This window comes from Myodes glareolus, chromosome 22 (assembly GCF_982192425.1).
Source record: "Myodes glareolus chromosome 22, mMyoGla1.1, whole genome shotgun sequence".
Taxonomy (NCBI): Eukaryota; Metazoa; Chordata; class Mammalia; order Rodentia; family Cricetidae; genus Myodes; species Myodes glareolus.
The window spans coordinates 25,198,794-25,221,689 of NC_142047.1; the positions used below are offsets into that span (position 1 = coordinate 25,198,794).

A 22,896-nucleotide genomic window follows, 5' to 3' on the forward strand; every position below is an offset into this window, starting at 1 on the left:
CGATGTCAGGGAGTAACTTAAATGTACCTTGTTTTTAAAAGAGCAGTTCAGTTGAGAGCTGAAGAGCCCAGTTATAACAAGTCGTTATGCTCTAGTACTGTTGCTTGGCCCGTGAAGCTACAAACAAGACACATCAGATTCAAAGGCAGTGCTTATTTTCTCAAGAGTGTAATTCTAACTTTAAAAAGAAACCCTCTTCATTTACCTAAATAAATGGTTTTATATCTTTCCTCTTAGTTATGTTCTATTTGATTATTAAAGTCTACTCTGTTATAATGCCTATGGAAGCATCGCCTTTAAAATACACTACACATGCAGCTATCTAAAGTATAATAAACTCAAGTTGCTACTGAAGATGCAGAAGTTTGTGGTCTATTCTGAAACTATGAACAAATAGAGGCAACAACTGTAGCATTTCGTTACCTGAACAGGAGAAATGGCATCTAAGCTGCTAGCACTAGGAGGGCGACCTTTTGACATAACTCCAGGTGGTGGCTGTCTGGCCTTATTCATGACATTACTGCAATTGGCTACCATGGTGAGGATGGTCTCTGATAACTCCTGAGAAACACTCCTACAAGGAGAAGAAAAATGTAATAGACGCTTGCTGTTTCCCAGAATACCTAAGATCAATCTGATCCTCAAATAAGATGTTCTGGAACAATGGCTACAATTGTGCCTCACCCCTTGCACCTGCCATTTACCATCAGAATTTTCTGAACCCTGAGTTATCTTTAAAACTTTTGGTAAAAACTGTACTTGAACAAAGACATGTTTTACTAGTCGATTAGAGAATGGAGCAGCACACAGAGTGGCCCGCGCCAATAATCTCAGCCATCAGGATGCTCAAACAGAAATACTGCTTAAATCTGGGAGTCTGGGACTAGCCCAGCCTGTTTCTTTAAAACGACAGCAGTAATAAACACCAGTACTCAGAAAATTTAGGAAGCACTTATCAATTCAATGAACTCACAGTTCTAGACAAATACAGCAACAACTACAAAAAAGGAACCGACATAAAATTTCTCAGTTAAATACTAGTGAACATAACTCAACAGCATACTGAAAAACACACACACACACACACAAATTATGTGAGATTTAATAGTAAGATACAAGGTTTGGCCTCCAAAATCTTACTTACATATAAGATCACATACCAAAAGGATAAATAAAAAAAAAAAATCACATGATAATCTTAGAAAATAGCACAAAGTACTTCGACAAAAGCCTTTCATAATAACCACCCCACTCAAACAGAACTGGAAGCTAGGCTAACAACTGTAATCCCCAGACTCAGAAGGCTGAGGCAAGAAGGTTGCTTTAGTGGTAAAAGGCCAACCTCGTGAATATAATGAGTTCAAGGCCTGTCTGTGCAACATAGTGAGACTTATCTCAAATGACAAAAAGAGAAGTAAAAGAAAAAAGACCCCCCCCAAAAAAAATTCCAGGGAATTCAACCTGAAAAAGGAAACCTATGAAAACCCACAGGTGTCAACATGGTAAAGCACTTAACACTTTGCCCAAAATCGGAACAAGGCAATGCTCCATTCCCATAACATAAGACAAGAGTAGGAAGTAAAAAATACCCAGATTAGAAAATCAGAAAGTCAGTCAGCAAGGTGGCAGGAGACAGAGACAGGCGGATCTCCTGTAAGTTCGAAGCCGGCCTGGTCTGTATAGTGAGCTCCAGAACAGCAGGGCTACATAAAGAAACCCTATCTCAAAAAATAAAAAAGAAAAAAAGAAAATCAGAAAGTCTCCTATATTTGTACTTATAGATAACACACTCTTTCATGAAATACCCAGCAATAAATTTAACAAGGGGGCTAAGTGACATGGCACCTGCTCCCAAGCCAAGCCCGATGGCTGAGTTTGATCCACAGAACCTACACGGTGGAAGGAAAAAACTAACTCCATAAAATTGTTCTCTGTCCTTTACCCCTTTGCACACAAGTTCACTTCCACAAATGAGATGTACACACATGACAAACTTTTAATAAAATTGTTTTAATCAGCAAAAAGAGACAAGTTCTGTATAGTGAAAATACTATAAAACAAAATAGTCAAAGAACTAAAATACAAAGACATCCTAGTTCATAGAAGTCTCAATTTTATTAGGATGGCAGTTTATCTATGAAACTACTTTCTACAAAATCTTGTATCACTTGTTTTAAGAGGCCTATAGGGCCTGATTATGAGTTGAAGATGAAACACACTCATTGTGAACCCAGAGCTCCTTTGCATTCTGCAATATTCAGAAATTCAAGAAAATTCAAAAAGAAAATTGGAAGGCTTATTAATTACTCAATTTCAACATTTACTAAAGGATAGTTTAAGACAGTATGGCATAGCAATAACGAGTCATATATGTATTACGAGATAGAATTAAGAATCCATGAAAAACAACTCTTTTGAGAAGACAAGCTAAGAAATTATATTTTCATTCAGCAGTGTTGCTAAGACAAACTGTTAAGTCTGTAGTAACGTGGGACTAAAAACTAACAGATTTACTCTTCCTTTTATTTCTGAATTATGGGCATGTACCACCCCAAGCCTGGCACAATATTCATTTGCAGCTATATTCTTCTTACCCTGCACAAGCCTGTAGACAAGCCAACATTGTTGCTAGAGTTTCTGCAGGAAGTTGAGCACTTTTTGGTTGATCTTTCTCTGGGGCAAGTCCACCCAAAATAGAAGGGCACCTTCTCTTTAAAAAAGTCATGCATGCCTGAATAAAAGGCTCCTAAAAAAAGAAAGAAATGAAAATGCTTCAGTGTATTTTACATTTAGCTTAAATACTTTCAAACTTAAGAACTAAACAATGTAACTAAGATCTACAATAAATGACAGTAAAATAAGATTTTAGATGTATCTTAAAAGGGGCCTTCTTGGGATAGGGATGTGGCTCAGAGGTAAAGCAATGGCCTAGCATGCACCAGGTCCTGGGTTAAACGTCTTTTTATTTTCCTTTTTATTTAAAAAACTTTTTCTTTAGACATTTTAGCCACCAAATTTTTAAAGAATGAGCAATTCCTGCTTACTGCTTACCCCATGTTCTCTTATTTTATCTGTTAGCCACTTGTCAAGTTTGAGGTATTCACGACGTGAAGCAAGTGCAGCAAGGTCAATAACAAAGGCAAATGGAGTGCCATTTAGCAGCATTGACAAGGCCTAAAGCAGAACATTTACAAAGTCAAGTAATAACCATTTCTTTGTACTATTTTCTACTTCCTGTTTTTAATACACAAATCTACTAAAAAAAAACATTTATTTCCCTCATTTTGGGGGGGAAGGATGTATTCTATTTAGAATCAAGGCCCCTTTTATAAGATCAACACATGACCACTACTTGTTTCTTTTTCAATTAACAATATCAAGAGCAAAGTAAGAGGGTAAATAATGACCCTTTCCCATTTTTATCATCTACATGCAAGTTTAACATAACCTAAACACCAATTACATCATTTTATAATAACACATGATAAAAGATGACTAGCAGAAGACTCTAACAAATTTGCTAGAATTGAAATAATTCAGCTTTCTACAAAATTTTAACTCACCGATTACTCATGACTGAAGTTCAAAACAGTCTTGCAAGGCTGGTTACACAGCTTTATGGTAGTTTGCCTGCCTTTCTAATCCCTGATAAGTCAATTCTGAACACCACGAAGACAATCAATCAAAGAAACCAGCCTTTATCTGAGTCACACCAACCAAAAATAAACACTGTGCTTATCTAAAACTACTCTTTTCACTACCTTTCAATGTACAAAGCAAAATTCTAAATCTTAATTCAAATAAGCTAGTTACATGTACAATATTCCTAACACATGTACTTTATATTAAAATATATTAATCATTAGTAAACAGCTGCTGTTGTATTCCTCTGAAGTCACCTTCAAGTCCTGGGCCACGTCAAGTATTCGAGACAATTTGGCCTGATCATATTGCTCCCCTCTCATGTACCATTCTGCCATTGCATGCATTATCAGCTGGCGAATTGATGGAGACTGTCCCTAAAAAAAAAAAAAAAGGAGGGGAAAGTTAAATGGCAACTCTGCCAGCCAATTGATAAGTATCATTAAAAATGCCTAGCTAATTTTCCATGCTCTACTTTAAAAAAGTAGAACTACAGAGGTTCAGCACTATATAATTACAGTAACATTCTTTACACCTTCCCAAACCTAGTCAACTATTCCAAAAATTCTATTTTTCTATGAGCATAAGTCTGCTTATTCATTTTCAAATATGAAATAAGACCCAATGAGCCAAGTGCACTGGCGTGTCCCTATAATCTCAGCATGCAGTATGTGAAGTCAAGAGTTCGTGACTACTGTGAGCTTAGTGAACTTGAGGCATCAAGAGACCCCGCATCAAAAAACTAAACACAAAACAAAATGTTGAGCAGGTTCACTTGGCATAATAGCACAAGCATGAAATCCTAGCACTCAAGAGTCCCAAGCCAGGCGGACAAGTGTGTGTGTGTATCGTGTGTGAGGTGGGGGGGGGGGGGGGAGAGATAAGGGCATAAGGAGATATTTAGTTGGCAAATATAGTCTATAAATTTTGGGGTTAAGGGATAGAGAAATAGGTAAAAGTGCTAGTTTTGTAGGCATGAGGACGTAAGTTCAGACCCCAGGACTTGCATGACTATAACCTGGAATGGAAAGTAGAAACGGGAAGCTGGGCTTGCTGGCCAACAGCAGAGCTCTAGGTTGAAGGGAGAGAAAAACAAAGCAGGAGAGGAGAGTCCAACTCTCTGAATGCGTGTACTAACAAAAATACACATACCACAATCACACCAAAAGCAGATGGATAAAAATAATACCATTAAAGCTATCTTTGGAGTGAAGAATATAGCTAAACTGCTAAAGTGCTTCCTTAGCACAATCAAAGCCCTGGGTTTTATTTCTACACCAAAGAAGCCAGGGATGCTATATTGAAAGTTATCATCTTGTTACATAGTGACTGCCAGTTGAACTGCCTGGGACACATTTAACTCTTGACCAAAAAAAAGAAAACAAACAAACAAACAAACAAAAACAAAAACAAAACCCCAAAAACCAAAGACTCATTTGTGACTTTTTAATTTATTGTTGACAGCAGCAACATCAGGAGCTTTTGTCTTCATAGTAAGTATGTAAGCTCTTCATCAAGGTTGAAAAGTGTCACAGCAAATAGCAAGTTTTGTGGATGCTGAATTTGAAAATCTAATATCCTTGCTCTCTGGCACGTTTATAAAACTGACAATAGGCTCCTAAAATATAAAACCTGTTTGATGACAATAAATCTTTCTAATGGAACACAGAGATTTCTGTTATTCTCATGTGATGTTTAGATTTATTAATGTATGAATTTTGCCTGCATGCCTGGTGGCATCAGAGGTCAGAAAAAGACTTTTGGCTTCCCTAGAACTGGAGTCACGGTCACAAATGGTTGTGAGCAGCCATGTGGATGCTGAGACCTGCTTCTGCAGGAGCAGCACTCCTTATCTGCTAAATCACTCCAGACTTGAAACACCGAGGTTTTAAAGGATGACAAAAAATGCAATGGAGAACTGATAAGCAAATTAGTTGTCTTACCTGCCCATGCCACGCATAGTGCAAAATAATGGCAGAGTTAGGATGGTTTCCAAGGAAAATTGGCATCAAAGTAGAGATGAGTTCATGGCGTAAAGTGTGCCAGGAGGTGTTGATTTGTAGTAAGGCCAATACCAGCATGTCTGGACAGTGTTTGATAGGAAAGCTGAAGAGTTGTTTCACTTGCTCATACTGCCCAACCTCTGCAAGCCTCAGCAGAGACTCAATCAAATCCAAGCTTTTCCTAACGAGAATGAAGAAAGAAAGATACTCAGCAATCAATGAAAATATTAAAAAAAAAAAAGCCTTTTTTCGTGGGCGCTAGGCACTGAAATCATGTCCTTATAAGCCCTTTACCACCGAATCAGATCTCTAGCCTTCAAATTCACTGCAAATTAAGATATCAGCTATAGAATAAAAACACATACATCACAGTCCTTCCATACCTTGGTATTAGAGAATATTCTTAAGAGACTGTTACAGATTTTAAAAATGCTCACATGCTGCTTGGGTTATAGAGAAGCAGGAAAGCACTTGCTCAGAAAGTTTTAAAGCCCTTCGTTTCACTAACATTGTGTGTGCTGGAGGGAGGGAAACCTGTGGCTATGCCTATACATTAAAAAAAAGAAATGCAAATTAACAATTCATAATTGATTTGAATAATAGAACCTCATTACCAAAATTTTTATGACTGGGATAAAAAGGCAAATGTGATTTTCTAATAGTTAAAAAATCCAAAATACAAATTAATAAGGCGTAATTTATATAAAATTTCTATCTAAATATATAACCTTAACACTTATTACTTAGTACGGTAATGTAAAGTTTGCAATAGCCGTCTTCTGATGTGGTGCAAGTGTAAAGTGCATAAAACTAAGTAGAATATGGTTGGCTTTAATCTTATCTAAAAATGTAACTCTACATTTAGTCCTTGAAGAAAAGGGTAAGACAATAAAAAACATGGAATGGCCTAAAATGAGTTATACAGAATGAGGCTGGCATTCTGTCCCCAAAATGCTAAAAGGACACTTTTTGGGCCAATTAGACCTAAATATAAAAAATTTATCAGACCTCACAAAAACAAAAATTTAACTAGGGACAATGTAATCAACATTCTCTTTTAAAAACCTTTATTAAATCACCTCATTAAAAATAAAATTTTCAGGCTGGATAGATGGCTCAGAGGTTTAAGAGGACTGGTTGATCTTTCAGAGGTATCCCCAGTACCCACTTGGTGGGTGACTCAACCATCTATAGTGAGATTGAGGCCCTCCTATGGCATGCAGACAGAACAAATAATAAATAAAAATAAAATTCCCTTTAAGTATATTAACACTATTATATTACTTATTCAATAAGAGCTTTGTATTTCTAGAGTGCAGGAGTATTTACCATGTGGCAATTTCTCGATTGTCATCCTCTGGTGGCGCTTTCAAAATGTCAGTAGCAACGGTATGACAGGGGTAGTCAGCAAAGCAGAAGACCTCTGGGTTTATCAGGGAATGCTGGATGAAGGAGAGCTGCAACAAAATGACAAAGAGCTTATTTTCATAAAGAATTAGGAATGCTGCAAAAATATGAGCCACTTACACAAGGCTAATCTCAAAGTTGTTAGGTAATTGAAGTTTAAAAAAACAAAAGAGGGGCTGGAGAGACGGCTCAGTGGTTAAGAGCACTGACTGCCCTTCCAGATGGACTCGGCTTCAATTCCCAGCCCCCACATGGCAGCTCACAACTGTCTGAAGATCCAATTCCAGGGGATCTGACACCTTTGCACCAATGCACATAAAGTTAAATAAACCATAAGAAATATTTAAAAAAAAAGAACCACTTGCCCTTCAGAAACAAGATAATTCAGAAGACTGAAAGTGATAAGATGTCAGAGATAAGCATACTCAAATTGGAGGAAGAGCTGGACTGCTGCACCTCAAAAAACTCTCATCAGTTATAAACTGTGAAAACAGAAATATAAACCTGATGGTAAACAAAATTTCCTTAGCTAAGCAAAATAAATTAACTAGAATATTACAACCAATGGATAAACTGGCCTAACAAAAGAAGTAATTATTATTTCTTCACTACCTAAGCATCATTCTTACCTGGCCTTCTGCATGTTTCCAAGGCCTATATATGAAATCCACTGGAAACACTTCCATGCCCAGGCCCCTCTGAATACCATAAACCACATTATGAAGCCCTTTGCTGTCACGAATTTGAAATCCAGGATGGTCCAGTTCATAAGTTACTTCCTTGAAATTCAAACTCGGGTTCTAAAAAGATGAAAACATTTCAAAATTAAAGAAACAAATATGGGCAAAGACAAAATAATCTGAAAATCTAGGTATTCTATTTACCATATCTACGAATATCAAAGAAGTTTAGCAGCTTCAACGAGCATCTTAACAAGGTTTTTTTCATTTTGTTTTAAGTTTTTTTCCAGATTGGGTCTTACTTTATAAAAGTTTCAACCCTGGCCAGCCTAGAACTCACTGTAGTTCACGCTGGACTTGAACTCCTTGAACTAAAGAGAAATCAGCCTGAAGTGTTGGAACTAAAGGTGTATACAACAACAGCCCGTTCCTTATAAGGTTTGGGTGCATAGACATGAAAAAACCTAGGTATAACAGTATAACATTAATGATGTGTTATCTGCATCTAAATTAAAATATAATGAAAAAGAAGTAAACACCAGAGACACATTTCTTGTAAGGCTGCCAATTTTTCAAGGACAGCTTTCCTGAACGTATATACCACTGCATTATGCATGTATTTGAAATTTGGTGTTATTACAAGTCTACATGAATGAAAATAAACAAGATATTCAGAATGACCTGGGTAGCTGGGCATTGGTGGCACATGCCTTTAATCCCAGCACTCGAGAGGCAGCGGCAAGTGAAATCTCTGTGAGTTCGAGGCCAGCCTGGTCTACAAGAGCTAGTTCCAGGACAGGTTCCAAAGCTACAAAGAAACCCTGTCTCGAAAAACAAAAAGAAAAACAAAACAAAAAGAGCTGGTATGACAGCACATGTTTACAATTTCAGTCTTCAGTAGGCTGACCCAAGAAAACCGGGAGTTTCTACTCAGCCTGTGCTACACAGTGAGACCAGACCCTGTCTCAAAAATAATACCCCTTAATAAAGTCAACGCTATAATGCACTGATATGTATTTATTTGTGGAGCTGGAGGTTTAATCTAGGGCTTCCTTTATGTTAGGCATGTATTCTATCACTGAATTATGTTACCAAAACTTTTAAAATTCTTTTAAAAGTTTTAAGATTTTTATTTTCTGTGTATTTTGTTTTAATGCATGCGTATATATTTTGTTTATGTACATGTATATATCCAGTTCCCATCAAGGTCAGAAGAGGGCATCAGATACTCTTGAACTGAAGTTACAGACAGTTGTGAACCATCATGTGAATGCTGAAAAACAAATGCAGGTCCTCCAAAAGAGCAGTAAGTGCTCTTAACCTCTAAGTCATCTCTCCAGTTCCCCTTTAAAATAAAACAGCCTCCATGTATGCCCTTTATAATGTGGGATTTCCCCTCTGTAGTCTGTGAACATGTTTTATTACCATTGGTTAATAAAGAAACTCCTCTGGCCTATAGCAGGGTAGAATGGAGTCAGGCAGTAAATCCAAATAGAAATAGAGGAGGAAATAAGGCAGAGGTCATGTAGCTGCCCAAGAAGCAAGAGGTAATAAACTACGAACCTCATGGTAAAGTATAAAATAATAGAAACGGGTTAATTTAAGATGTAAGAGTTAGTTAGTAAGAAGTCTGAGCTAAAAAGCCCAACAGTGTTGTAATTAATATAATTTCTGTGTGATTATTCATGTCTGGGTAGCCAGGAAATAAGAGTCCTCTCCATTTACATCTTCAAGAAGTCTTAACAAGCCAGGTAAGCCACGTGTGCTGGTGTTCATCTGTAAAATCCCAACAATCTGGAGGCAGAAGCAAGCCATCTCTCTAGGTTCTTTATACGACCAGCCTGGTCTTTATAAAAAAGTTTCAGGCTAGCCAGAGCTACACATGGAGAAACCCTGTCTTTTCATTAAAAAGGAAACAACAAAAACAAAACTGTAATAATAAATAATACACTTATAACCTGGGCCTTTGCAATGAAATTCCAAGTCCCTTGAGCTCCACTGTTTTTTGCCTTTTCTTTGCAGTGCTAGTGATCCAACTAGGCGCCTTGCTTCTCTTATACAAGTGCTCTACCACTAACCTATAACAGGGATACTTTTTGTTTTCATACTGCAATTTACTATGTTTAGGTAAACAAACACAGCTCATTGTATCACAGCTATCTAGCATACTCAGGACAGTAACATACCGCACATTAGTTGGGGTAAGAGGACAAATATTCAGTAGTGGACTACTCCTAGATTAGTGTTAGTATATACTATTCTGATTGCACAGCGACAAATTACCTAATAAAAGAGTTCTCAGAATATTCCTTGTTAAGCATCATAGCTGTACTACTAAGAAATGTAACAAAGATTCAGGTAGGAGGAATTCAAGTTTCAGGGCATTATGGGCAAAATAAAAGTTTTTAAAAATAAAAACAAGCAACATCAAAATACCGTATAAGACACTATCTCAAAAACAAAGAAAGTAAGAAACAAGTAATAAAACCCAACAAGGAAGTAGAACAGTGGTTCTCAATCAGTGGGTTGTGAGTCCTTGGGGAGGGGGGGGTCAAGTGTCCCTTTCACAAGGGTCGCCTAAGACCATTGGTAAACAGGTATTTGCATTATGGTACAGTAGCAAAATACAGTTATGAAGTAGCACTGAAGACAGTTTCACAGTTGGAAGTCACCACATGAGGAACTGTATTAAAGGATAGAATCATCAGGAAGGTTGAAAAATCACTGGACTAAGATATCTCAGTTGCAAATTAAAATTCTAAGTATGGGATGCTTCTGTACACTGTAAATTATGTATTGTTCCCATTGGGTAATAATCAAAGCTGTTTGACAAATAAGTAGGACAGGGTTAGGCAAAACAATCAAAGGACTCAGAGAAGTGGTAGAGTCTAGAGAGACTCAAGTAGCTAGCTGCACAAGAAACAACAAACCAGCAGACCAGTAAAAGCCAGTCAAGTGAATAGAATAGAATAGAATAGAATAGAAGTGGACTAATTTAAATGTAACAGGATTAATGGACTAATATAAATGTAAGAGCTACTTAGTAATAACCTTGAACTATAGGCCAAACAATCTGTAATTAAGTTTCTGTGTGACTATTTGGGACTGTGCAAGTGGGGTAACAAAAATTCTTCCACTTTAAAGTTAAGCCTAGAACTCATGTTTGAAAAAGAACAAAGTTGGGCATGACTTTAGACCCAGCACTTCAGAGGCAGGTGGACCCTGTCTGAAACAACACAAAGCATAACTCACCTGTAATCTCAGTGCTGATTAAACAGTCCCTAGAGTACAAAGACCAGGTAACCTAGCCAACTTGATGAACTCCAGGCACAACTAGAGACCATCTCAAAAAAATACGGGAAAGGCAAGTAAAATGGCTCAGGAGGTAAGCCACTTGGGACCTGAGTTTGAGGCCCCAGAACCAATGACGTTACAGTGTAGGCACTCCTGTAATCCCAGTGCTCCTCCAGCAAAAGGAAAGCATAGTTAAAAGAATTCCTAGAAATCTGAGCTAACCAGACTGGAATTGGCAATAGCAAAACATGAAAAATTTGAGACTCTGCTTCAGACAAGATCAAAAGCAAGTTGTTCTTTGACTTTCATGTACAAATCTCACACTCTCTTTCTCTCTCTCTCTCTCTCTCACACACACACACACAAAGGTGAAGAGTGATTTAGGAAGACAAACATCAACCCTGGCTACCAAAGAGACACCCACATACCTATCAGCATGCAAAACCCAAGACATTGGCTTTGATCCCTGAAGCTATTAGAAAATAAAGCAAAACCCATTAATTCTGTTTATTAGTGAAGTTATGAGAAGTTATGAGAGAACACAAGGGTTCTCTGCAACTAGGTCTTGGTAGTAAGTAGTAAACATGAAAATTAAAAATGAGAACTAGGATAAACACCTCGAAGACTGTTAAGAGTTATGAACAGGGTTAAACAGCGTGGGAAGAATGTCTAACATGTATTGAGGTCTTAGACTCAATTTCAAGGACCCACCGAAAAGTCTATTCAGATCTTGCCAGGGTTTGTGGTACATATCTGTGGTCCCACCACTCAGGAGGTAGAGGATTTGAATTTGATTTCAATGCCGACCTGTGCTACACAGCACCAAAATAGAGGATTTTGGTTTGTTTATTCCTATTGTGCTGAGACTGAACATAGCGTTCAACATGCTAGACAAGGAGTCTACCATTGAGCCACATTTCCAATTTCATGTAAGAAACTATAAAAAATACTACAATCTGGTTCAGTTTTTTTCAAGGTAGTCTTGACAAAAATGACGTAGCTGGCTTGCCTGGATGGCAAAGTAGATGAGGTAGGTTTCCACCTATATGATAATATCCCTGCCTTTGTCTCACAGACGTGCATCACCACTCCAACCTGTGATTAAGTAGTTTTAAAATTACTTCTATTTTATGTGCATTGCTATTTGCCTGTATGTGCGTTTGTGTGAGGGGGGTCAGATACCATGGAACTGGAGTCAGAACCTGCATTCTCTGGAAGGGCAGGCAGTAAGCACAACTGCGGAGCCTTCTCTCCAGACCTGTAATTCTTATATTTTTCTTTGACATTTTATCAAGATATTACATCTGAATTTACTATTCTCCTGGTGTATAAATTTCATAAATCCCTCTTAATAACCAACTTGGCCTTTATGTTTTACTTAAGTACTTCCCTATTTCATCCAGGTGTTTTCTTTATATGAAGGGTCAATTTGTTTCTGAATAAATAGAAAATAAAAAAGATCAATGTGTAATAAAAATGTATTTTAGCTGCACATACCAAAAAAAATTCAGGTCTGCCTTCTCAATAACTCTTCAGTTATTATTTTGAAACCTGATCAAAGAATACACTTAACAATTCACCATTCTGCCAGGCAGTGGTGCACAAGCCTTTAATCCCAGCATTTGGGAGGCAGAGGCAGGTGGATCTCTGTGAGTTTGAGGCCAGAATAGTCTACAAACCAAGTTCCAGGACAGCCAGAGCTGTTATACAGAGAAATCCTGTCTTGGAGGAAAGAAAAAAAAAATAAAAACCAAATTCACCATTTTAGCTCAGAACTGTAAAACAAGAACTACAAAGATGATTTACTTGTGCCAGTCTCAAGAACTCTGAGTTCAGTATCTAGTCCCTCCAAATAAACTGGACATGGCAGCATGCATCAGTAAACACAGAATGGGTGGGGGGTGGGCACAACACAACAATAGAGGGTCTATGGATTCAGTGAGCTACTCTTTCAAAAGTAAGATGAAAGCTGACAGAGGAAGAAGGCACCCAAGGCCAACCTCTGGCCCCCACACATGCATGTACACACAACGGGCAAGTGACAATTCCTAATGGAGGGGCAGAGGCTTGAATTTCATTATGAAATGATTAATGTATAGATTTATCATGAATGCTTCATTCTGTTTTTGAACCAGTAAAGTGGCGATATTACAAAACATTATTGGTCTTATTCAATTGGCCACAAAACTTATAAAACCAACAGCAAAAATCTTGAGTACATAATGTTAATATGAATACAAAGCCCGGATCACATGTACTCACCAGTTCTTTAAGAACATCAATCAAAACCTCCACATTCCATGTGTGTGCCTGTGCGCCTTCACTTTTGTCTTTTCCGTCACTCCAGATCCCACTGCCAGGAGCAGAGATGCTCTGTAAAAGTAAAACTACAATTAAGCAAATCCAACTAACAGATGTTTTCATCTCATCTTGAGATCAGTCAATCATACTGTAATTCAATAAACAGAAGAGGAGAGAATTCTTAAGTCTTTTGGTATTAACAGTAGAAGACAACAAACCTGTAATGGAATACCGTCTGTTAATCCTGAATGAGTTCGAGCCATCATTCCCAAAACCCTGGCAACCTGGGCAGCTGTGACCTCCCGAACACCAAACTGCATGATTATATTGCGACATTCTTCAATACTGAAACAAAAATAATACTTTAAAAAAAATGCTTACTTCCACCTCATACACCAAAACTAAAAAGTACTACAAATAAATGAGCTGAGGTATCAAATACTTAAATATAGGGAAATTAATGTTTTGTGTTACTTTTATGTAACTAGAAACATAAAAATCACCAGCTTAAAAAGGTCATCCCTAGTAGGGCAGTAGTCACAGCGCCTTTAATCCCAGGACCCAGGAGGCAGAGGCAGGTGATCTCTGAATTCAAGGCCAGTCTGGTCTAGAATGAGTTCCAGGACTGCCGGGAAGACAACAGAGAACAACTGTCTCGAAAAGAAAAATTTTAAAAATTTAAAAGTAGCTGCAGAAAGAAATACGTCAGCCAGAACCTTTCCCAGTAAGCCACAGCATCGTGGCGATACACAGATTAATAAAAATGGGTTAATTCAAGATTAAGAGCTAACAAGAAATATGCCTAAGTCATTGGCAGAACAGTTTTGTAATTAATATAATTTCTGTGAGATTATTCAGGTCTGGGTTGCCGGAAAATGAGCAAGCAGTTTCCACTTACAATAGTACTTTCAATTTTTAGTATAAATCAACTTCATTTTTTAAATTATGCTGTGTAAAAAATTATATGTGTGCATGCATGTGTGTGTGTCATTTGTTCAGACACCAGAGGACAACTTTGATGGAATCTGTTCTCTCCTTCCAGAGACTGAAATCAGGCCATCACCAGCTGAGCTCTCTTACCAGCACCAAAAGCAAACTAATCACACCCTCAAAGGTGAATCTGATTACTCTAATATTTAAACCTTGAAAATGTATCCTATCCACTTCATGTTGCTTCTAGAAGTTTAAATCAAAATAGCAAAGTAAGTGAGTGCATATGCTAAAGTATCACTGACTGAACTAAAAACTTGGTTCCTAAAGGAACTGGTAGGGATGGTAAGTCACAAGCTCAAGCCCTAGAATATTTACAGCTGAAAACACCACAACAAACTAGTGTGTATAAGATTAAAATTCAGAAGCAACAATCCTGATGCACATGGCAACAATTTTGTGTACTTCTTTTCGATAATCATGCTTAGTAACAACTACAATTTTGTCATGTCTTCCTACCAACCTTGCACAAAAGCCATAGCCTACTTCTTGCATGAAATCAGCCAGAGAGCTCTCCATCATGGTTTTAGCTACCCCTCCAGAGTCAGGCAAGATCCTGTCCATTAGAATGTCCCGTTTTTCAGGGTATAAAAGTGGTGCAAGCACCACAGGACAACGTTCTTGGGGAAAATCTGAAAAAAGAAATGGAATAAGACTGTTATAAACAACTAAAAGACAACAACCTAGAGGCTAAATAAATATGCAGCACATTAAGAGTTGCCTAGCAGCCAGGCAATGGTGGCGTAAACCTTTAATCCCAGTACTTGGGGGCAAAGGCAGGCGGACATCTGTGAGTTCAAGGCCAGCCTGGTCTACAGAGAGCTCCAGGACAACCAGGACTGTTTCACAGAAAAACCCTGTCTCGAAAAACAAAAGACAAAAAAGTATAGCACACCTGAGGCCCTGGGCTCAATGCCCAGCAACATATAAAAGTAAATGTACATCTCTCTGGCTAGAGATCTAAAATCCCTTCAAACCTAATTCTTCTGCAAACTCATATTCAAAATCAAGCAGTTTTATGGCTGGGTGTGGTCATGCACATATTTAATCCCAGCACAGAGAACGTAGGGGCAGGCTGATCTTGTTAAGTGTGTTGGAAGACAGCCAGGGCAAGATAAAATGATTGGTATAAAAAAAATTAAATTCTCCCAAAGTATGATCTCAATACAATCCCAGATTTTGAATTCTTTGGGATCACAAAACAACTGCTCATGTGCATACTTTTTAAAATTTTTATGTACAGATTCCAGCACCTGTCTATCAATTCACACTAAATACTAAATTTTATGGCAAAATTCCCATATAAGGGGCAGAATTCATTACAGGGAAACAGAATGTACTAGAAACAGAAAGTTTCTTGTGACTGAAAGTTGATGCAGCTTAAATTAAACTGCACACAAACAACAGGAAGTAAAGAGTCACACTTCTCTTTTATGAGGATAAGAGGATGGGGATTTATTTATTGATCTTGAATTATAAAGTAAATTACTAAGTAAATATAAGTATTATCAAAAATGGCCAACCTAGTTGGACGTAGGGTCACACACCCCTAATCCCAGCACTCAAGAGGCAGAGGCAGGCGGATCTCTTGAGTTCCAAGCCAACCTGGCCTACAAAGTGAGTTCCAGGACAGCCAGGGCTACACAGAAAAAGCCTGTCTTGAAAAACAAAAAATAACAAAAAAAGCCAACCTTTCAAATTAAAAATAGCTAGATACTATAACATAATTTCCTTCCCTTGAGTGGGAAAAGGCTGCAGAGAAATATGCCTCATCTTACCTGTGACTGTACTTATATTTAAAAACACACACACACACACACAGATGAAATTAGGTTCACTTTATACTTATTCTTTCAAGAGTTCTACTACAATTTTTATACTTAAAAATGCTATTATAGTCATTTGTTATAAAAGACCAAAAACAAGAACAGGAAATCATCATCTTCACTTATATTCCAACATGCTTTTTTATTACAGTTTGTGACCACCTGTGATAGGCTATGACTTACCTCTGCGCAGTGTCTTAAGAAAAGCGTCTATTTGCTCCTGTCCAACTCCAAAGGCTCCCTTCTGCCCAAAGAGGAGATGGGAGAGTAGGAGATGTAGGACCTCTATTGCTATATCTTGGAAGCCACCTTCTTGATTTCCACTGACGTCTGCGTCTATATAAGAACGCAGAAGATCTGGAAGCTTCTGTTTTATAAACTGGGCAGCTACAAGTCAAATAAGCCAAGTTATTATTATACCATAATAAGTATAGATAGATAGATAGATAGATAGATAGATAGATAGATAGATAGATAGATAGATAGATAGATTCTATCTATCTATAGAAGTGTTCGTGTGATCGCCCTTGGTGTTCATCAACATACATTTTTACCTCTCTCATGCTTTCACATAGCTCTGTCTGAGAGGTACACTCAAACAATGGCTGATGAAAGTTCTGATTAAAGGTGTGGTGGTGCACACCTTTAATCCCAGCAGGTAGGTGGAGCTCTGTAAATTTGAGGCCAGCCTGGTCTATAGAGTGAATCTAGTACAGTCAGGGCTATTACACAGAGAAACCTTGTTTCAACCACTGCTTCCCCACCACCCAAGATGAAAAGTTCTGAAATCAGTTTTACAATGATGTGAACGCAACTAATACAGCAGAATTCGATGTTAAAAAGCCAGGGCTGGAGCCGGGTATGGTGGTGCATGCCTTCAAACCCAACATTCATGAGGCAGAGACAGGTGATCTCTTGAGTTTTGAGATCAGCCTGGTCTACACAGGGAGTTACAGGACAGCACAGCTCCAGGCATCATAGCACATGGCTGCAATCTCAGCACTTAGGAAGTTGGTGAGTTTGAGGCCACCCTGGGCTATACAAGCACAAGTTTGTCTTAAAAACAAGAGGACTAAAAGATGGTTCAGTGGTTAAAAGAACTGGATATTCTTGCAGAGGACCCAGATTCAATTCCCATGACCTCCATGGGCACCAGATATGTAAGCAAAGCATTCATGTACACAAAACAAATAAAAATCTTACATTAAAAAAAAAAACAAAAACAAGAGCTGGCGAGAGAGCAGTTGAAAGCACTTGTTACTCCTGCAGAGGACCCAGGTTTAGTCCCCACCATGCATGTGGTATCTCACAACCAGTTCAAGAGAACCTGACACTTTTTTCTGGCCTCCTCAAGCACCAGATATACACGATGCACTTACACATATACCAAACGCTCATATACGCATAAATATAAATTTAAAACAACAACAACAACAAAAAAAACCTACTTAACACTGGGGAGAAGCTCAGAGGTAGCGATTTTGTCTACCATGTCCAAAACCTGAATTTGATCCCTAATATCACACAAGTATGAATTTAAAAAGCAATCAAGAAAGAATAAAATTAACTTACCAAAACCCCTGAGATCTGAACTAGAAGAATTCAAAAGGGCAAGACCAAAAATTACCTGAAACAAGAAGGAGTTGTATTAACAAGAGTCACATGGTTTTTAACTTTCATTTCTGCCTATATCTCTTTCCTCAAAACACTTACCTCTTGTACTTTACTTAACTTGAGAACTTTACTCAGCTGGGCAAATAAATGGGGTGCAGGCTTTAGACTCTGAAATATAAATTTTTTTTTTAAGATTTAACTTTTTTTTAAAAATGATGTAATTTATCAAAGTTTTAAAAGTATTAGTTCATCCAATCATGGCACAATATACAGGTGACATAATTCTGAGCTACTATAAGCAACACACTATATTCTAGAGCTGTAGCCTAACAAACTTAAACCTTGACTCAACCTGGCTTAGTAAGAGTCCATTTGCTACCAAGCAACTACCTTGATTCTCTCAGAAAGTTACCAAAGCCAATCCTTCAAATTTTAAGATATGGCACTGCTTTAAAAAAGTACAGATGTGGTAGTTCAAGCCTTTAGTCCCAACATTCCTAAGCAAAGCAGCCTGGTCTACACAATGACTTCCAGGACAGCTAAGGCTACACAGAGACCAGGTCTTTAAAGAACAAAGCAAAACCAACACCAAAACCCCAGAAGTAAAGATTTGGAGTCATTTTAAATAACTCAGTATTACTGCATATTTAAATTGGGTATGGTGTTTCATGTCTACAACAGCCCAGCGCTAAGAGATTGAGACAGAAGAATGGCCAGAATTACACATACACAGAAAGACCCTGCCTCAAAAATGAAGAGAGAGATATATATTATCACAATCTTACTAGAGATAAAATTATACTAACCTTCTGGTAGTGCAATGGATTATCAATGGCATATGACAATGTTGAGATAAAATTTGGCTTTGTAATCAGCGAGGCACACTCCTGAATCAGAAACTGTGTCTTCAAAAAAAATAAAAATAAACTTCTATTAGCTTATATTAGCATTAAACATCATCTCACATAAAGAAAGGAAAAGAGAACCTACGAACATTAGATACTGTATAGTTTTTACTATCAAAATTAGCTTTTTATTCCTGGATGGTGGTGGTGCACACCTTTGATCCCAGCACTCGAGAACAGAGGCAGCACAGAGGCAGGCAGATCTCTGAGATTTCGAGGTCAGCCTGCTGTACAGAGTGAGTTTTTGGGTCACTCATGGCTATTACACAGAGAAATCCTGCCTTGAAGAAAAAACAAAACAAACAAAAAAAATCTGCTGTTTAAAAATCCGCTTAACTATATAAAATGTACCAGCAACAAGTGTTAAAGCAAAATGTACACATTAAAGTCTGTTAGTAAGACACAAACACTATCATAATTAACTCTGACAAGACTGAAAATCAAGCCAAAGACATCTCATTCAGAACATGAGATGTTCTATCTGCCTTGTCAAGTAGCCCCCCCCCATTCCTACTTCCTTCATCAGGCAGATCCAGCAGCAGCTCCACAATCCTAAAGTAGACTGTCTTCAGTATGTAGCCAGGCAGAAAAGAGAAGTACAGGAAAGAATCCCCAATACCTCTTAGCTACCTTGTAAGATTATGTTCTGGACATTATCCTGTACATAGTTTTCATAAATCATGCCCTAAACAGTAAATTTACAAAGTGATTGGGGATAACAGACATAAACTCTTAAATCCCCAAATACCTGATGGAAATCTTTGCCACTGCTTTTACCATCGCCACTGAAATCCACATGTGAAAATAGACAGCGTAATAAATGCCTGTCTGCCTCAGGACCGTGCCGATTCACAATCTGAAACACAAAAATATAAGTTTAAAAGAAGATTTGGAAAAAATAAGGACTAGGGATATAGCTCAATGCTAGCACTTGTCTAGCACGCATAAACACCTTGGATCTCATAAATACAGTTCTACGAAAATAAGTCCCTGGGTAAAATTCACCTTCTAGCAATAGTTACAGGAATTACTACAGAAGCATAGCGGCAAAGGCCTATAAATCCTAGCTCTTGGGAGTCAAAGAATAGTAGGTCAGGATCTCAAGAGAAAGTTTAACCAGTTTGGGTGGCAGAAGACCTTGTTCTCAAAAACAAAAGCAAATTATTGGAGCCACTCAAGTAGAAGTATCTGTATGCAATAATTACTTTTAAATTTATTCGTTTTGAATTGGCTAAAAGAACACAAACCTACCAACAATTAACACACATAACTTGGCATGGTGGCCCACATTCACACCAAAAATATGTAAAGTTTATTTACTAAACGTTATCAATTTGGGGTTTTCTATTTAACAGATTTACAGCAAACACTTCACAACTCAAATTTCCTTTAGCAACCAATTCTTGACAAACCTTACACTCACGGCCAGATCTAAATGAATCTGCAGACAGCTGGATAGCTATATCACACTTCAGTGCTTTAAATGATGACCTTGAACTTTCCCAGATTCATGTTTCTTATAATTTCCAATGGTTGTACCTGCTACCTCTAACTGGAAGAGTTTAGGCAAGCATGTCCTCTTCTAACTACCTTATCTAAAAGAGCAGCCTCCCTATCCCCATTACCTCTTATTTGTCTTTGCTTTTCTCCACAGCATTTACTATTACTTAACAATTTCCTAAATTGCAGGAGATCAGGGAATTTGTATAGCCTAGAAAGGAGCCTAGCAAACATTGTGGGTAAATAGTTACATTTGTTAAATGCTGGTATTAAAGTATCAAAAATCACCCAAGAAGGAACTATTGGCAGTTGATGGCTAAGAGATGAATAGTTTACTCTCCACTGGGGAGTGGCCACTCATGCCCTAGTAGAGTGGTTCTCAACCTTCCTAATGCTGAGGCCCTTTATTTCAGTTCATGTTGTGGTGAACACCAACCATAAAATTATTTTCATTGCTATTTCAAAACTGGAATTTGGCTACTATTAAGAATCATAATATAAAGTTTTTGGAAATGAGGGCTGTCAAAAGGGTCACAACACAAAAGCTGAGGACTATTGCCCTAGTATATGACCACACTAATTGGACGCTGAAAGTTATTAATAACAACTACTACAAACAAATCAAATGTTTATGATTCTGGGAGGAAGATGGGGTAGGGAGACTAAGGGCAGTTAGACAGAGGTAGTGGTGGGTGGAAATTATCAATATATTATATAAATAAAATTAGAAGAATAAAAAAATACTATTTAAGTGCTGGAGAGACAGCTTAGCAGTTAAGAGAACATACTGCTCTTGTAGAGGACCAAGTTCTCTTACCAGCACCCACACCGAGTAAGCTCACACTGCATGTAACTCCATCCGACCTCCATAGGTCCACACATACACAAACAAGTAAATAAATCTTTAATATATGGTATATATATTAAAGACATTAAAAATAAGTCAAACATAGTGGCATATGTCTATAATTCCAGTAACTAGGAAGGCAGATGCAGAAAAGGTGAAAATAAGACCATTCGCAGGTACATAGCAAGTTTAAGGCCAATGAGGACTACATAAGACTCTACCTAAAACAGTAAAAGAGCACACCAATTTATAAACCAATATCAAAGGGTCGGACGTGAAAATACACGCAAGTATATATACAAATTGAGCAGCTGTATTTTCTGGAATGTTATGTATACACATATAAGTACGTATATGTATGTAACAATGCAAGAAAGAGAACATGAACTTGAAAGAGCAAGGAAGGGTATTTTTGGGAGGATTTGGAGGGGGAAATGTTAGAGGAAAATGATACAATTACGTTATCTTAAAAAATATTAAAATTAATTTCAAAAAAAGGCATTTCAGCCAAACATGGTGGCGCACGCCTTTAATCCCAGCACTCGGGAGGCAGTGGTAGACAGATTTCTGTGAGTTCAGGCCAGCCTGGTCTACAAGAGCTAGTTCCAGGACAGGCTCCAAACATACAGAGAAACACTGTCTCAAAAATGGGGAAAAAAAAAAAAAGAATACTCAAAAACGAACTGCAAACATCTGGGTATGGTGTACATACTTGTAATGCCAGCACCGAGAAGCTGAAGCAGGAGAACTTCAAGTTCTGGGCATCATGGGCTACAAAATGAAACTCTGATTCAAAATAAGTAAGTGATCAATAAAATACATAACTACCTACTTTGGGTTAGGAATTATATTTATTCGTTGATTTCTGAACTAAATATTATATTGAACTGCCTTAGATTATCTTCAAAAACTAACAAAATGCATTGCTGGAAAAGGCAGGTACCAGTCTCCAGCTCCTCAGTGCCAGGGTTATAAAACCATGTACCTATGCCACCACACCTAACTCTTTACATGGATGCTAAGAATCCTAACTCAGGACTTTGTATGTTGTGCAATGAGCACATAACCCACCAGCACCTGCTATAAGCATTTCATATTGCCACAGAATGAGTAACAATAACTACAAAACTACAAGAAAATAAATATCTGGTAAGAACTGGATAGCAAACAAAAAGTACTTTGGAGCAAAGGTGAGCAAATCTTCAATGAGTTCCACATCAGCCAAGGCTACACAGTGAGACCCTGCCTCAAAACCTACATGCACAACCAGGGTCAAGGCAGCTGAGAATATGGCTCAGTGGCAGCACACTTGTCTGGCATGCACAAACTCCTAGATTCTATCCTACTAAGCACCAGCCCAAAATCTTCATTACCAACTTTCTAAATAAAGCAAACAGGAGAAATATAAATGTTAAATGACTATATAATTAAATATCAATGCAATTTTAGCTTGGCAAGATGGCTCCACAGGGGGCTGGAGAGATGGCTCAGAGGTTAAGAACACTGGCTGCTCTTCCAGAGGACCTGGGTTCAATTCCCAGCACCCACATGACGGCTCACATCTGTACTCCAGTTCCAGGGGATCTGATACCCTCACACAGACACACATTCAGGGAAGACACCAATGCACATGAAATAAATAAAATTATTAAAAATAAAAAAGATGGCTCCACAGGAAAGATGCTTGCTACCAAGCGTGATAGCCCAAGATCAATCTCTAATTGCAAATGAGATTTGCAAACCTAATGCAAAGAGAAAAATCAACTCCTATATGCTGTCCTCTGACCACCATAATCACTCTGTGGCACATACAACCAGCCTCCACAAAAACAATAGAGTAAAAATGTCACAAATAAATGTAACTTAAATGTTTTTGAGACAAATGTC

The 22,896-nt window shown here is 37.8% G+C and overlaps 1 protein-coding gene and 1 non-coding gene across 9 annotated transcripts in view; both read right to left on the reverse strand.

The window, feature by feature from the left end:
* The window catches only part of Cnot1 (CCR4-NOT transcription complex subunit 1), an 80,119-nt gene that overhangs the window by 35,032 nt on the left and 22,191 nt on the right, over positions 1–22,896 (reverse strand). For 7 of the 8 annotated variants that reach the window (XM_048431558.3, XM_048431575.3, XM_048431538.3 and 4 more), the window contains exons 3-17: positions 19,411–19,518; positions 18,564–18,662; positions 17,857–17,925; positions 17,716–17,770; positions 16,327–16,530; positions 14,781–14,949; positions 13,546–13,672; positions 13,289–13,399; positions 7,682–7,852; positions 6,975–7,102; positions 5,586–5,826; positions 3,900–4,019; positions 3,052–3,174; positions 2,595–2,746; positions 424–574 (exon numbers count right to left, since the gene is read on the reverse strand). In XM_048431558.3, coding sequence (XP_048287515.1) covers positions 424–574; positions 2,595–2,746; positions 3,052–3,174; positions 3,900–4,019; positions 5,586–5,826; positions 6,975–7,102; positions 7,682–7,852; positions 13,289–13,399; positions 13,546–13,672; positions 14,781–14,949; positions 16,327–16,530; positions 17,716–17,770; positions 17,857–17,925; positions 18,564–18,662; positions 19,411–19,518 — 2,028 coding nt within the window. The remainder of the gene's footprint in view (positions 1–423; positions 575–2,594; positions 2,747–3,051; positions 3,175–3,899; positions 4,020–5,585; positions 5,827–6,974; positions 7,103–7,681; positions 7,853–13,288; positions 13,400–13,545; positions 13,673–14,780; positions 14,950–16,326; positions 16,531–17,715; positions 17,771–17,856; positions 17,926–18,563; positions 18,663–19,410; positions 19,519–22,896) is intronic. The other variant, XM_048431594.3, reaches the window with a different exon arrangement.
* On the reverse strand, positions 20–154 carry LOC125399364 (small nucleolar RNA SNORA50). The gene has a single exon (XR_007231670.1). It is a non-coding gene; the product is annotated as a small nucleolar RNA SNORA50 (small nucleolar RNA).